At 40.7% G+C, this 15,239-nt stretch overlaps 2 protein-coding genes across 2 annotated transcripts; one reads left to right on the forward strand and one right to left on the reverse strand.

Annotated features, from left to right (window-relative positions):
* Window positions 1-340: 340 nt before the first annotated feature.
* Window positions 341-5,993, forward strand: mief1 (mitochondrial elongation factor 1). The gene is made up of 6 exons (XM_079456952.1): window positions 341-465; window positions 1,117-1,429; window positions 1,527-1,688; window positions 1,942-2,122; window positions 3,023-3,285; window positions 3,401-5,993. The coding sequence occupies exons 3-6, from the start codon at window positions 1,542-1,544 to the stop codon at window positions 4,217-4,219; spliced, it is 1,410 nt and encodes a 469-aa protein (XP_079313078.1). The 5' UTR covers window positions 341-465; window positions 1,117-1,429; window positions 1,527-1,541; the 3' UTR covers window positions 4,220-5,993.
* Window positions 5,994-6,164: 171 nt separating this feature from the next.
* napsa (napsin A aspartic peptidase) lies at window positions 6,165-10,146 on the reverse strand. The gene is made up of 9 exons (XM_079456953.1): window positions 9,919-10,146; window positions 8,998-9,181; window positions 8,776-8,899; window positions 8,559-8,677; window positions 8,279-8,478; window positions 7,724-7,846; window positions 7,398-7,542; window positions 7,207-7,305; window positions 6,165-7,028 (listed from the first exon to the last, which is right to left on the reverse strand). Exons 1-9 carry the CDS (start codon window positions 9,984-9,986, stop codon window positions 6,867-6,869), a joined length of 1,224 nt encoding a protein of 407 aa, XP_079313079.1. The 5' UTR covers window positions 9,987-10,146; the 3' UTR covers window positions 6,165-6,866.
* Between the last annotated feature and the right edge of the window lie 5,093 nt (window positions 10,147-15,239).

Here is a 15,239-nt window from a genome sequence, read left to right on the forward strand (position 1 = left end):
AGTTTGTAACTATTGAGCGCACCATGAACCACGTGACCACGCGGCGGCGAGATCAAAGTTGGTTTCCACACATTTTAAATGTTATTTTTTTAAATGGTGATGCAAGCTTTCAGATTTTCCATTCGTTTTTTTTCATTTATTTTATTGTAGTGCAAACACAGTTGTAAATATGATTGGTAACAATTATTAAAGAATTTAAGAATATATTTAAAAATATATATTTAACGAAACTCTATGGTCGTTCCCAATTTATTTGCGCACCTGCTTTAACCCTACAAATCTAACTGTAAATGTATATTTTGCTTGTAACATTTTTGAGAAGGTTTTCAGTAATAACACCGGAACTGAATTGCAGTAACTTATCTTCTTCCGGCGCGATCTTGGGCGACCCCTCACTGACGGCTAATCCACCTACCTTACCTCCGCCCTTGACAAGCTAAACATTCCTCTCTGACATATTTAAACGTGAGTTTCGTTGTTTGTCGAATATGAATGCGAGTTTGCAAAGCCTCTGGCACATCTGAGGTTGATATTATGTACATATTTCCACAGTTACGGAAGGTCATTGCGTTTAAAGCTAGCTAGCTGGTTGCATTCAAATGACTGCAGTTTGTGCACGTCTCATTTAATAACAACTGTGTTTGAACTGTTCTCTGTTGTAGATGTTATTGGTCCACACGCTGTGTTACAGTTCATTTATGTACTGACGCTGTGGTTATATTGAAATACAAATCTGTCCATTAGTAATGTAGCTCCTTTACCAAGAAATTTAAGTCGTTCATTCATCATCAATGCAATTTTACTCGTCCCCTACTTTGAGGAATCATTTCCCGACATTTAATCACGTGGGTACTGACTTTTTACAGATCATCATGGAACAATACATCATAAAGTCACACTGTGACAGATAAATGGAGGCCACCTTTGAGGAGTGCTAACAAAACTAACATTATTTCCTTGCTAGTCAACATAATCTAAGAGAAAATGGAGACAATTGTATTTTGCACAACGCTCTTTACGCCTCACAATATGTTTGTCTATTATCTTGCTGTTGTCATTGGCATCATGCTGTACGAGTCTTAAGTTCTAACATCTATCATTCATTTTATCGTTCAGGTGTGTGTGTCACAGCTGGCTCTGCCTTCTCACAGTTCTCCCTGATGGGCTGCTGGTCCCGAAGTGCCGTGCTGCAGCTGTACAGAGCACTGCTCCGTGCAGGCCAACACCTACATTACACAGACCGTGATTATTACCGGCGTGCGGTGACTCGAGAGTTCCGCCGCTGTCAGACTCTCAGCAGCCCGGCGGAGAGGGAGGACGCGCTGAAGAGAGGCCAGTTCTTCCTCAGTAGCCGGCTGGGGGGGTTGGTGTAGAAGTTGAGGTCATCTGAGCTGCGCTTATCACCAGCGGGCGGTCTGACCAGCTGCAGGTACCAGTATCCTCGCAGATGGAAACATTGACTTCCATTTCAAAGATGTTGAGTGTTAAATATTTCCCCTCTTCCCCTTGTCTGTCTTGATTCTCAGTGAGGGTAAAGATCAATGGCAGGAGTGAACGGAGATCGGAAAGGAAAGAAAGATGACAATGGGCTTGGCACGGCGATTGACTTTGTGCTCTCCAATGCAAAGCTGGTGCTGGGGGTCGGAGGGGCAGCCATGCTTGGTATCGCCACACTGGCGGTCAAAAGAGTGAGTACGAAATGTTAAGATACATTTCTTTCCTATGGATACTATTATGATAAGTTTATCATTGGAAAGTTTGTATGTTTGAACCACGCCCAACTGATCAAATTCAGTTTATGATTTTGCAACGCGCAGTTCATAAAGGCTTTACACTTTTCTATAAACTTAGCATTAGTAGTACCATGCTTTGCCTAGCTTTACTAGCATCACAGATATCATAGTATCTTCTCGCTATCTTATTGAGTTTGGTTTGTCTCAGATGTATGACAGAGCTCTGAGTGCTCCATCAAGCCCGACTAAAGCAAACCCGGCTGGACAGAGGAGCTGGGAGGAGCCGAGCTGGATGGGGTCTTCACCTCGAACACTGAACCGGGACATGAAGCAGAACATCAGCCGATCTCTGCAGACGCTCCCCACCTCTTCCAGCCCCTTCAAACCAGGTAACGAATCTCTGGTGCTCTGTAGCCATAGCATCCTGTGCTGTTGAATGCAGTGGCTTTGTTATTATTTTGATATACCTGGAAAAGGATTTTACTACCAATTGGAAAGACAGGGAAATGTAAAAATGGAGTCACAATGTACAAGGTTTATCCCTGATGCATGCTAACCTGTGCTTTCCTGTCATCAGGCTTGTACATAATGGAGTGTCTGCTCTGCTTTCTCAGTGGGTATACTAACATGATGTAGGTTTCTGTAGCCCCATAATGTGGATATGAACATGTTTATCTATAGAGTAGTTTTGTACGTATTGGAGATGCGCAGTCAGAATTGTGTGTTAAGTCGCCACTCTGTGCCATTCCTACTAAGTGTCTCTCCATTATACTTGTCTATAGCTTTCCTTTAGTTTCTGGTTAGAGCATGGCACTAGCAATGCCAAGGTCATGGGTTTGATCCCAGGGATTGCACATACTTAAAATGAATGTATTGTATAATGCAATGCAATGTAAGTCGCTTCTGCCAATTGCGTAAATGTAATTTGGAAAATGAAACATTGTGGTGTGTTGATCTTTCGAGCTGAATTATTCTAAATGGTGTTATTAGTCCTTTAAAAAGTATTTTTTAAACTAAAGGCGGAGTGTCCGATTTCCGAATTACGCTTGTTAAGACAAAGTCGGGGCAGGTACCAAATCAACCTTGTAGCCAATCAGCAGTAAGGTGAACAGTGCACAGGACGTACATTAGTCAAACCGAGCGTTGACGAAAGCGAAATATGGGGAGTAGGGGTGTGTTTGTTTTGGTGATTTGAACATCAACGTCGGCTAAGAGAAATCGGACATCCCCCCTTTAAGCACATGCTTAACAGAAATGTCTAATTCCATTTTCGCCTTGTGTTTCTTCAGATTCATTTCGCCGTGTAGTGGGTCGGGGTAATGGTGGTCATGGAAAGGCTGATCTTCAGAGGGCAAGAATGCGTCTGTCCCTCCAGGAATACCTCTGGGCATTCTTTCATGAGAAAGTGGCAATCCCCTCGGAGGAGCAAGCTGTCGCCCGTCGTGCTGCACTGGATATCTGCGCAGAGCTCCGGGTCTTCATCCATGCCAAACTGCCCGACATGCCCTTACGAGAGATGTTCCTGAGCGGCAGTCTCTATGATGACCTCCAGGTAACAGCATTAAACCAGAAATGTTTTTGGGGGTCTTAAATGGGCATTATTGGCATGTTGATAGTAACTTATAAAAAACTTAAGTTCTCTTAAGTGCTTCCGATGTAACTCGTAGGTGGTGACTGCAGACCACGCCCAGTTGATGGTACCCATGATTCTCGAGAAGAACCTCTGGTCGTCCATTCCTGGCGAGGACACCATCATGAATATTCCTGGCTTCTGGTTGGTCCGTCGCGAAAACCTTGAGTACTTCCCCCGTGGAAGCAGCTACTGGGACCGTTGCATGGTGGGAGGATACCTTTCTCCAAAGAGCGTTCTAGAAGTCTTTGAGAAGCTTGTTGCCGGCTCCATCAACTGGCCGGCAATCGGTAGTGTTTTAGATTATGTGATTCGACCCGTGGTTCCTTCGGAAACGCTCACGTTGGAGGTGCAGTTTGACATGGAACATCGCCTTTACGTCGACTTCCTCCCGTTGCTTGTTATGGAGGACGGAGTCTCGCTGATCGCCAAACCGCACCGACTGGCCGCCGACCGCCACGAGAACCTGTGGAGGCAGAGTTTCAGAGTGGCGGAGACCACAAAGTTACGTTCGCTCGATCAGGAAGACGGCGGATGCCGCTGTGCTTGTCTCAAAGTCATTAAAGCCGTGTGTAAACTGAACCCCGCACTGGCACGATTGAATGCAAGTCAGCATACTAATGCAATTCTTCTCCTGAGTGAACAGGAAAGGGATTGGACTCAGGAAGCACTGGCAGACCGGTTTTTGCACCTGCTTCGTGCACTAGTGGGACACTTAGAGGCCGGGAGGCTACCCTGCACCCTTAATCCCAAAGTCAATCTGCTTTGTGAGCTAACGGAACAGGAAATAGATGAACTTGGGTACACGCTCTACTCTGCGTTGTCTGACCCTGAGAGTCTTATGAGAACTGTTTAACACAAATGCATGCCTCCGTTTTACCACTGTTAGCAGCTGTTTAATGCTTTGACACTTTGTGATAGTTCACCCAGAATTTAAGTTCTGTCACCATTTACTCAACCTCTTGTCATGTCATGACTTTTTCTTCTGCTGAACACAAAAGAAGATATTTTGAAGAATGTTGGTAACAGAAAACCGTAGGTCCCATTGGTTTTTGTTTTCCAACATTCTTCGAAATATCATCTTTTGCATTCTGAAGAAGAGTGGAATAACATGAGGGTGGGTAAATGATAAAGAATTTTCATTTTTGGGTGAACTGTCTGTTTAAATATTGAAGCATACAAGCAGAATTGATCCACAAAAATAAAATGGTAATGTTCTCATGAGTGCCCTGTTCTAGTAGGTCAATGACATACTCATCCTTCACACATATGCTTTTATATTTCTTTAGATGCAGTCTTACACCGTGTCTACAGCGGACACGACAGGCACGATGTGACCTGACAACCCGCTTGTTCTTAATTGGTTTGTCGCGCCGTTCAGCATCCAGTGGGTATACAATTTGAAATTATAATGGGTTCTAATGCGTTTCTAGTGTCTTTAGTTGTGTCGTGCCCGGTGTAGACACGGTGTAACATTTATTTACAATTCTTCCAATGCTGGGTAACTTCATGTTTTCCATTATTCGGAGTGCGTAGTGGAGTAAGAAAAATAGCCTTTGACTGCTTACGCTTGAACATAATGTTTAGTGTTATTGCATCATTCAATGTTTTTTTTAAGGGTCGGTTTCTGTAATGGAAATTACCTGAAAGAAAAATGAGCATTTTACATCGATTTGACCTTTTGAGGCAAGTAACAAATGTCCAAATAATTTATCTGAAATTTCAAATGATTTCAACACTATTATCTACATCTATGTGATAGGGAAGAGAAACTTTAATCAAACAAGGTCTTGCTCTTCTATCGTTTTACCCTTTATTTCCACCTGTGCCATTAAAATATGCAGGGTACTTATAAATGAACAAGTGCTGCTGGAGTAACGTGTTATGTTAATTATTTTGTTTCTTGGCAATGTGGCATCTACGTTCAGCTGCGTTGTTTTTAAAATAATTTTCCTTCAGTTGGAATTGTTATGGTTGAAATTGGTTACTGCCACACTGCGGAAATGCTTAGATACCAGATGCTTAGTATTTAAGTAAATTAATGTGGACCTTAAATATGTACTATAGGTCCAGAAACTATCAGTGGGAACGGATGGCTGGTTTGGGTGACCGAGTGGGTTTTGAGGAACCGAATGGTATTGCGTGCATGGTGGTGCTGTGTAAAAATGTAAGAGCTTAATAAAATCCTAGTAAATACAAAGACATTTAAGTATTTTTGTATTGATTGTACAGGTGTGAAAATATTTATGTGTATCTTGATGTCATGATGTGTGCTTTGTGACGTCTGATAGAACAAAATATATATTAGGTTAATGCCAAAACGAACAAGAGATGGGTTTATATATCTAAGCATTTACTTTGCTTGAATAACCTAAACCCCTGCTATGTAGCAGATACACATTTACTGTGCTAATGATATTTAATTCAGAGAACCAACAAATCCAAAGTAGACAGAGTTCTACCTTGAGTTCATGTTGGCCTGGTACTTTGCATGTAATTGTGTGTTTGTTTACTTCCTGTGTATTTTATTTTTATTAAACAGAACTTTGTACAATTTATTAATGTTCTGGAAGAGTCATTGTTTTCTGTGCCTCTAGTCTTGGGATGAAAATAAAATGGAATTAAAACGTATTGGTATGTATTTATTTATGGGCATTAGTAATTCAGTGTCCAGCCCCACCATTTCAAAACTATAAATTAGTATCAGATTTTGTCTTGTTGCGATTCAAGTCCTAAAACAGCGTTAAGCGGACCAGTCTTGAAAGGTATAGATACTAGGCAGCACCCAAAATCAAATATGATATGCATGCTTAACAAAGAACTTTTATTTCCATTTTTTGGTTTTCAGAAAACAGTTAAGCAGTCGAGTGGTCAAAATGAACATTCATCAGTTGTATTGTAACAAAGAGATCATTTATAGATTCTGAAAACGCTAGTATATCAGTGCTCAAATGCTATCAAAAATACAAATGTTTGACTCCAAAACAGAAGTAACAGAACCAGAATACTAAACATTTACCAGTGGTTTGGCTCAAATCTACTTTAGTGCAAAATAAAACAAACTATGAAGCTTCAACAAAAAAGCAGAAGCACATCTGAAACTTCAGAATTAGTTCTTTGGTAAATAATTTACTTCCAGCATCCGTGGAAAGAGGACTCGTTAGATCTTATGAAATAACAATGAACAACAACATTAACCCAGAATCATCGGAAATGTATACATTTCTCTCATTACTAACAAATGTTTGTGTATTAATTCAACTTCAATGTGTTAGAAATGTACAATTATAAAAAAGTAAACATCGTTCATTGTTATTTCACATTACCTATCGTATTAACTCCTTTGACATATTGTAGACCCATACTGTAAAGCATTACTGCTTTTTTTTCTTTATCACTTGTGATAAGTGCATCCTTCAAATAAGAATGAATTTCATACGAGTTTTCACTCAACTCTTAACCGCAGGCCAATCAAATATACAACAGGGTGATTTACTCGGTCTTCACTTGGCAGAAGCAAACCCCACACGATCAGCATCCCTATCAAACACAGTGTAATATCGGCCGATGAAAACATCTCCCAGAATCCACAGGGGTCCAGCAGGGGGCGGGACATCCATAGCCATGAAACCAGACAGGCAGATACTAACTCCCATACGAGTCACCTGAAAAAAACATGGAATGTGACTAATTACTTAAAATTAACACAGAATTCTCTGCTGACGATTCAGAAAAAATGTGACCGAATGTAACAAATATTTAGCCATTCATGAAGTTAGTCTCAAAAACAATCTATTCAAACAAATGCACACTAAAAGTACGGCTCCGCAAGTGAGTGATCACCTTAAGAACATAGTCTTCCCCAGTAAGGTTGAACATCTTCCCACCCAGACTGAAGGATATAACAGGAAGTGATGGAATCTTCTTACAGTCAATCCAGTACTACAGAGAAAGAAATGAACATTGCTTTTTTTTCTTGGTAGTGGATGCATTTTTCAACAACTAACTCTCATGACATTAAACAAAGTCCTCACCTCTCCCATAAGCAGTGGCACGGCTCCGATGGCTTTCTGCAGCACCCGCACCTCTTGAAATGGTCCTGTGATCAGTGACGTTCCTGTGTCGACAATTGCTTGGCAACCGCTTTTGCACAGGGTGAGGGTACTGCCCACTTGAACTCTGCAGAAATTGACAATAAGGAACAAATATATATGCAAAACGGTTGCGATTACTTTTGGTGAAAACATTACGATTACGAACAAAGGTTAGAACTATCAAGTTTAAGATGCCACGGATAGATACGTCTCATTAGGAGTTACTGAAATCACAAGCTCAGCTGTAGAAACAGGTAGGCACATACGCATCCATCTTGATCTGCCAGTAGGCCTTCCTCGTGACGTTGACATAATGGAGATCGCCGTCAAAATACTGCTGGTCAAAACCCCCCAGCATCAGCTCGCCTCCGACCTCACCTGCAGGGTCTCTACGCACAACACACAGATGTGTTAATCACAAAAAGGTTGTGAAACGTGTGTTGGATAGTTATATTATTTTCAGTTTTCAAATATAAATCGACATCGTTTCAAACCGATTTCATAAATGTAAAGCTTTAATACACCACTTAGCATTTTTCTTTCATATTGTTCAGCCCTGCATTTGCAAGCAGCAATGAGAGTCATGAGTTACAGTTTAAAACCGGTCACGCTTAGGGTCACATTCCTCAACTTTATTATTTGCTTCTGATTTTCAGTTTAATAAGGGAAGTACAGATAACAGAATAAAACCCATTTCTCAGTTCTTTGAGGAAACGATGACTTGAGAAGATTCTCTTGGCTTTAAAAATCATGAACCATCCAAAAACAATCTGGAAAGATTCTTAAAGAGTAAGCAGAGAAAGAGTTTACTTTAAACATACCTGTTGATATAAAAAGAGAAGACATTCTGAGGTAGGATTTTGGCAGCCATGGCGGTGTCGAACAATGGGGTGATGCCATCCACAGAAATGGCGGGATATCCCATGCCCAGGATGCCATCGAAGCGTGCCACAGCGAACACTATGCCAGGCTGCTTAACCGCCTCACCAAACTGCTGGTTTGGCACCTTCAACCCTGCCAACTACAGACGACAACTACTCATAGTTTTGAAATTATGTTGACGGAATGAAGTGTTTGAGTTGATCTGGTGCTTCTACTCACAGTGACTGTATCCTGACTGACAAAGCCAGACAAACTACCCGTGCCATACCGGATTGAAAACTCTGTTCCGTTCTGAACGTATGTGCTAGACTTTTTTGAATTGTAGCGATGGTGCGTCCCTGAGAAATAGAAGGATCAACATTCAGACATAGGAGGACATATTTTACGATCTTTAAAATCACAGCGTACACAACTCAAAGCAAAGATTTGAACTCACAGCACGCTATGTCCAGAAAGGAGCAATGAACAGATGGAACCCAGAGGTTGGATGATCCCGTGTCAAAGAGCACGCTGAATTCCTGAGGAGGTGTCCCAATGCTGATCACTCCAAAATATTGGGCCTGGACACAGAAAGGTGGTACAATCAGAATCTGACGACCATTTATGTCACACGTGTCTTACGTTTTTCCAATAAAAAGAAAAACAGAGGGATTCTTACATCCATGAAGTTGGTGAGTTTTTCCACCGGCGTTGGTACTGCAGTTGCGGATGGCACTGGTGTTGTTGAAGGCATATTATTGGGCGTTTCTTCAAATAACTTGGCCATCGATTTGAGGTCTTCAATAGTCCTTCCATTGTCTGCCAACGTGCGCCGGACGGTCCGAGTCTTGTGCAAAGGAATCCTTAAAAAAACAAATCCGATAGCATGTTTGTCAACTTTAGTCATACCTTTACAATAACACACAGACACTTTTTAACCCAAGCAACGGAGATATGCATTTTATCGGTTTGTGTTTCCTGGTTGTCAAATCCAGGCTTCCAAGCACCAATGGTTTATACATTGAATTGCAAAAATAATTGATCCAACCTGGACAAAACTAGTTCTGGAGTACTTTCATAACCGTTTCGAAAAGGGGACCTGAGGTTTGACAAAAAACTTGACACTTTATTCTGCATCAGATCCTTTGCTATGCTAAAACTTTGTTTTCATTATGTCAACAACCTTTAAACAATGTTGTCAGGAACTACTTTAATAACAAATTGCAGAACTACGAGCGTTGCAAGTTATTGACGCACTGCAACCACGATAGTTCACACATGTAACGTTTGGCTAACTGACTTGTACTTCCTGAATCCGAGCAGAAACGCTGAAGTTCTTGCAAAACAACGACAGCATCAAATCTTAACACACATTCAATTCGAGCTCTATAAATGTCATCAAGAGATTTCTTTGCTAACGAGAGAGTAGATCTCCTGTTACGCGTTTGTTTATTATGGAGTTCATTTGTGGGCGTGATGCCCTGGTAAAAATCCAACCATTGCGCGTGTATTTCATTTAAATATTGTACTTTAAAAGGTGTTTTTACGGTTTACTTAAACATATAACGTTAGTACAAATAAAACATTTGTAAGAATTTACCTGATTAATTCTTTGCAGTCAGCTAATAAGTGAAAGCTTACAAATGCGATCAGAAGCAAGCGAGTCATGTTGTGGTTGTTCAAAAAAACAGATCTCAAACAAAACGCAGTAAGTCAATGCTAAAGTAAAACTCTCTCACAGCGCCGCACCTTGCGCGCAGTTTATATACCCGTGCATTCCTTTCAAACACTTTTGGACATTTTCGTCAGTTTCCGCTTTTTTTGTTCCACTCTGATTGGCTAGTATCACGTATGTAACCAGACGATTGGTTGCAGTTAATGCCAATCAATTTGATAGCAGCTTCAACATCCAAATTCTGCGGAAATGCGACGCTAGAATGGTTCACAGTAATACATATCTGCGTTTTAGTAAATTCAATCATTTATTTAGTTCATTATTTTAACATCTCAAAGATTTGTCTAATGTATAAGGTATTGTAAAATAAAAAACATCCTCTTTTTTAGCAGAAAAAACGTGGGAGAAATTGCTGTAAAGGAAGTAGAGTAACCAGTATAAAAATTGTTTATTGACCAATTGCTCTCTTGAACTTTGTAAATGCAAGTTTTATGAGAAACTTTCATATCAGTGCTACATTACAAACAACTACATGCAATACTGCATGCTTTGTCTTACAAGTCATATTTGCTGTTGCACACAGTGTCTAAAACATGAGGATCCAGATAATGTTTTTATGGGGCCAAGTTTTGCGTGCATTTTTCCCTCTTAAATGATTTAACTGCCTGGTTTCTTCTGTTCGTGACCTCAACATGTGTAGTCTGTAGAAAGGAGCCACTAGGGGGCTACAAATGATGTGAGGCAACAGCCTGAGCATCACCTTATATGTTGCTCTCCACTTGAGTCCCATGCAGTCAGGAGAGGCAAGTGTGGGAAGAGAGCACGAGATGAAATGCAGTCAGGACACCGATGAAGATGTTCTTATCATGCGGGTTGGATTGAGCTGGTACCTTCCTTTTCTTAAATAAAAAGTACCTTTCAGAAGATTTGAAATATATCACACGGGTTACTTTGTATAAGTTTCATGTTGGTTTTATAAATGTATTTTGTATTACTTCAATATGACTTCCTCATCACTAATCTATATCACATAGTATAGCACAGTATATAACATTACAATGTTGATACTCTGACTGTACAGTGGTGTTATATGATTATTAATAATGATTTTAACACGCCTTTTTCATAGAAATTCTTGTAATCTAAAGAAATTCGCAACAATTTCTTTCTTGGTTACATGAACACCAGGTCATTAAAATAATAAAAAAGAATCATAACTTTAGGGTAAATAAATAGAGTCTTCATCGGAGTACCACCTCCAGCAAGAATAACAGAATATATTAATTGTCTTGTGTAGTTTTTGCGTAATGTACGTTTTAATATTACAATTAGGGTTGGGAATCGGAATCGAAAGGCTAGGAACCGGATACTTGCGATTCCTGTGTGCATATTTTCAGTACACGCATCGCGTAATCTGCTGATCTCAATAGAAGTCCTTATGACAATTAACAATATTTTTACTATACAAAGCATAGTTTAACTATAGTATTTGCATTAAAAAGCACAGGAACCACAAATTGCATGGTTTCACCATGATGTGGTTCAGCTATGGCAATACAAATAAAGCAGAACTACAGCACGAGGACGCAATACATCGTCGCAATAATCCGTTTGTCTTTTTTACATTGTGCACGTACATGCCGATTGCCAACAAAACACAGACATATGACTTAGTTTGACTTACCATGTGCAGTTCATGTCCGGCATCTTTTAACACCGGGACCACGCCATCTACTAGTTTCAAACGATCTCCAAATCCGGCGTTACACCACTGTTTATATGACATTGATCACTGAAAAGCTGTGAACAAACAAAAACACACGACTTCTCTCACAAGAGTAATGAGCCGCAGGCCCACAGCGCAGCCAATCTTGATAAGCGGATCTTCCTATAGCTCGTTGGTTGGCGCTATAGTTATTGCATTGCCCTGGGTGTGCTTTTCCGGGAGAATTGCCCAATAAAACGAATAGGATCCCTGTTACGAAACAGGGATCGAGACTTATAAAAAACTTTCCGAAACAAGTTGGAGTGGAGTGTATCAATCACAGAAACACTTTGCCATACGTCCAACTCAATTTTTAACAAGTTGACCATGTTTAGTATGAGGAGCCAGTACGTTTAACAGTGTAAATGCATGAAATAGCATGTTACCCAATTTTTAAATCCGTGAATGCAAGCACTGTGGACAATGTTTCTGTAAAATTGACAATTCCCTACATCTGACCTTAAAATTGTTGTAGTTTGCCTGCATTTTAATGCTTGATCCTGATTGGCCAGTCGCGACATTTGCAGGTTCGTTGGATGCAGCGAATCATTTTCACATGTTTTTGTGACAAATTCAATATAAATATGTATTTTAATAACATATATGACATTATGTTTACAAATGATTAAACCGAATTGCCTGTTTGTGACATTTGAACGTTGTTTCTTACCTTAAAACCGAAAGAAAACAGCTTTTCCTGCAGGAAGGTCTGCATTCGGTTCAAATGAGCTAATTATAAAAGATATATTTTATAAAAGATTCACATTTCATATCCAGTTTTTTTCGCATGTGGCAAGTACCCGTGTAAAAAGCGCGATAATGTACAAGCTTCCAGCTGTTATCGCTAAATAAGCACCTCTTACTTATTACAGTGTTGAAAAAATATACAATTGTGCTTTTTACAGCATTCTTACAATTCTGTTTCGCACTTTTTATATAGTACAGATAACAGCTGAGATGACTCGTTTTGAAAATAAACAGCGCGAGCTAGTAGGCTACTTTACTTCGTAAGCCGTTGGGACTCGGCGGGAGGTCACTCGTTGTTACGTCACTACAGTAGCAACAGCAGCGTAGTTACAGAACTTTTAGATGAAGTTAGCAAAAGGCAGCGTTTGTCTCTGGTAAACATATTGTTTGGATATATCCAACGACCTCTTCACAACATGTTTACAGCCGGACCAGGGATTTAGGAGTTTTAGGAGCCGAGGAGAATCATCTACTACTGGATGGGAAACGACTGAAAGCAGGTTTCGTCAAGTTTTTGTCTTGTTTTTTGTGTTTTCTTTACTTTGAACCTGAACTGTTTTGGCCGTTTTGTCGTTTTATTAGTGTCAGTTGCGTCTTCGTTAATCTCTGCATATTTGCATGTAAGAAAACCGTCTTGTATGAGTCCGTGATTTTGTCTTGTTTTTTGTGTTTTCTTTACTTTGAACCTGAACTGTTTTGGCCGTTTTGTCGTTTTATTAGTGTCAGTTGCGTCTTCGTTAATCTCTGCATATTTGCATGTAAGAAAACCGTCTTGTATGAGTCCGTGATTTTGTCTTGTTTTTTGTGTTTTCTATACTTTGAACCTGAACTGTTTTGGCCGTTTTGTCGTTTTATTAGTGTCAGTTGCGTCTTCGTTAATCTCTGCATATTTGCATGTCAGAAAACCGTCTTGTATGAGTCCGTGATTTTGTCTGAGCGGTGTAGCTGCGCACTGTTCTTGGCAAAAGTCCTCCAGTGTCTGCACGAGCTGTAAGACCTGCACGTTTTCTTTCTCAACAACAGTGAATCCAGCTTTGCTGACTTTAGGATGAATCACGGGCTCCTTTTTACTTTCTGCAATACGAAACGTTAAGAACCAAAATGTCAAAATGATTCTTACAAATCAGGACTATATTTAACCAATTTATTTATTATGAAGGGCCACATCATGGATGGATGGACGCACAGATGGATCACGGACGGCTACAGCTCCAGCATCTTCAGTCCATCGGAAAAGATGCAGCCCTACACCATCATGCCTTACAGGGGGAATCATTTCATCTGACAACTGCTTGGATGTGTCAATGCTGGACATTTTCCCGGCTGACTTTCACTTAGACGGGGGGGTTAGATTTGACACGGTTCATCTCGGTTTTATCATTGGATGCCTCGTCTCAATTTTGCGTTGAGCAGTGGTGCTGCACTGTTCTTGGCACACGAAATCCAGAACTTGTATGTCCATCGGTTACAACATATCTGCATCTCAGCTCTCAACCACAGTCACCTGCTGATTTCAGCGCAAACATTGAGACACATAACATGATAAAACCTGATGAGCTGTGTCCTATCTAAACCTCTTCTGTCTGGTGGTACATCAGCATCGTTCAAGTGGAAGATTTTCTGTAAGGGGCAATACACCTTTAGCTTTCCATGAGTCACTTGTGATAGACCAAGGCTCTTACTCAGTTGTGCTGTGCGCAGGCTTCTTCAAGTCAAGCAGCAAGCAATCCAAAGCTGCTCCGTTCATCGGAGCCGAGGAGAATCATCTTCTACTGGATGGGAAACGAGTGAAAGCAGGTTACGTCAAGTTTTTGTCTTGTTCTTTAAGTCCGTGATTTTGTCCTGAGCGATGTAGCTGCGCACTGTTTTTGGCAAAAGTCCTCCAGTGTCTGCACGAGCTGTAAGACCTGCACGTTTTCTTTCTCAACAACAGTGAATCCAGCTTTGCTGACTTTAGGATGAATCACGGGCTCCTTTTTACTTTCTGCAATACGAAACGTTAAGAACCAAAATGTCAAAATGATTCTTACAAATCAGGACTATATTTAACCAATTTATTTATTATGAAGGGCCACATCATGGATGGATGGACGCACAGATGGATCACGGACGGCTACAGCTCCAGCATCTTCAGTCCATCGGAAAAGATGCAGCCCTACACCATCATGCCTTACAGGGGGAATCATTTCATCTGACAACTGCTTGGATGTGTCAATGCTGGACATTTTCCCGGCTGACTTTCACTTAGACGGGGGGGTTAGATTTGACACGGTTCATCTCGGTTTTATCATTGGATGCCTCGTCTCAATTTTGCGTTGAGCAGTGGTGCTGCACTGTTCTTGGCACACGAAATCCAGAACTTGTATGTCCATCGGTTACAACATATCTGCATCTCAGCTCTCAACCACAGTCACCTGCTGATTTCAGCGCAAACATTGAGACACATAACATGATAAAACCTGATGAGCTGTGTCCTATCTAAACCTCTTCTGTCTGGTGGTACATCAGCATCGTTCAAGTGGAAGATTTTCTGTAAGGGGCAATACACCTTTAGCTTTCCATGAGTCACTTGTGATAGACCAAGGCTCTTACTCAGTTGTGCTGTGCGCAGGCTTCTTCAAGTCAAGCAGCAAGCAATCCAAAGCTGCTCCGTTCATCGGAGCCGAGGAGAATCATCTTCTACTGGATGGGAAACGAGTGAAAGCAGGTTACGTCAAGTTTTTGTCTTGTTCTT

The sequence above is a fragment of the Barbatula barbatula genome, assembly GCF_947034865.1.
Source record: "Barbatula barbatula genome assembly, chromosome: 5".
NCBI lineage: Eukaryota > Metazoa > Chordata > Actinopteri > Cypriniformes > Nemacheilidae > Barbatula > Barbatula barbatula.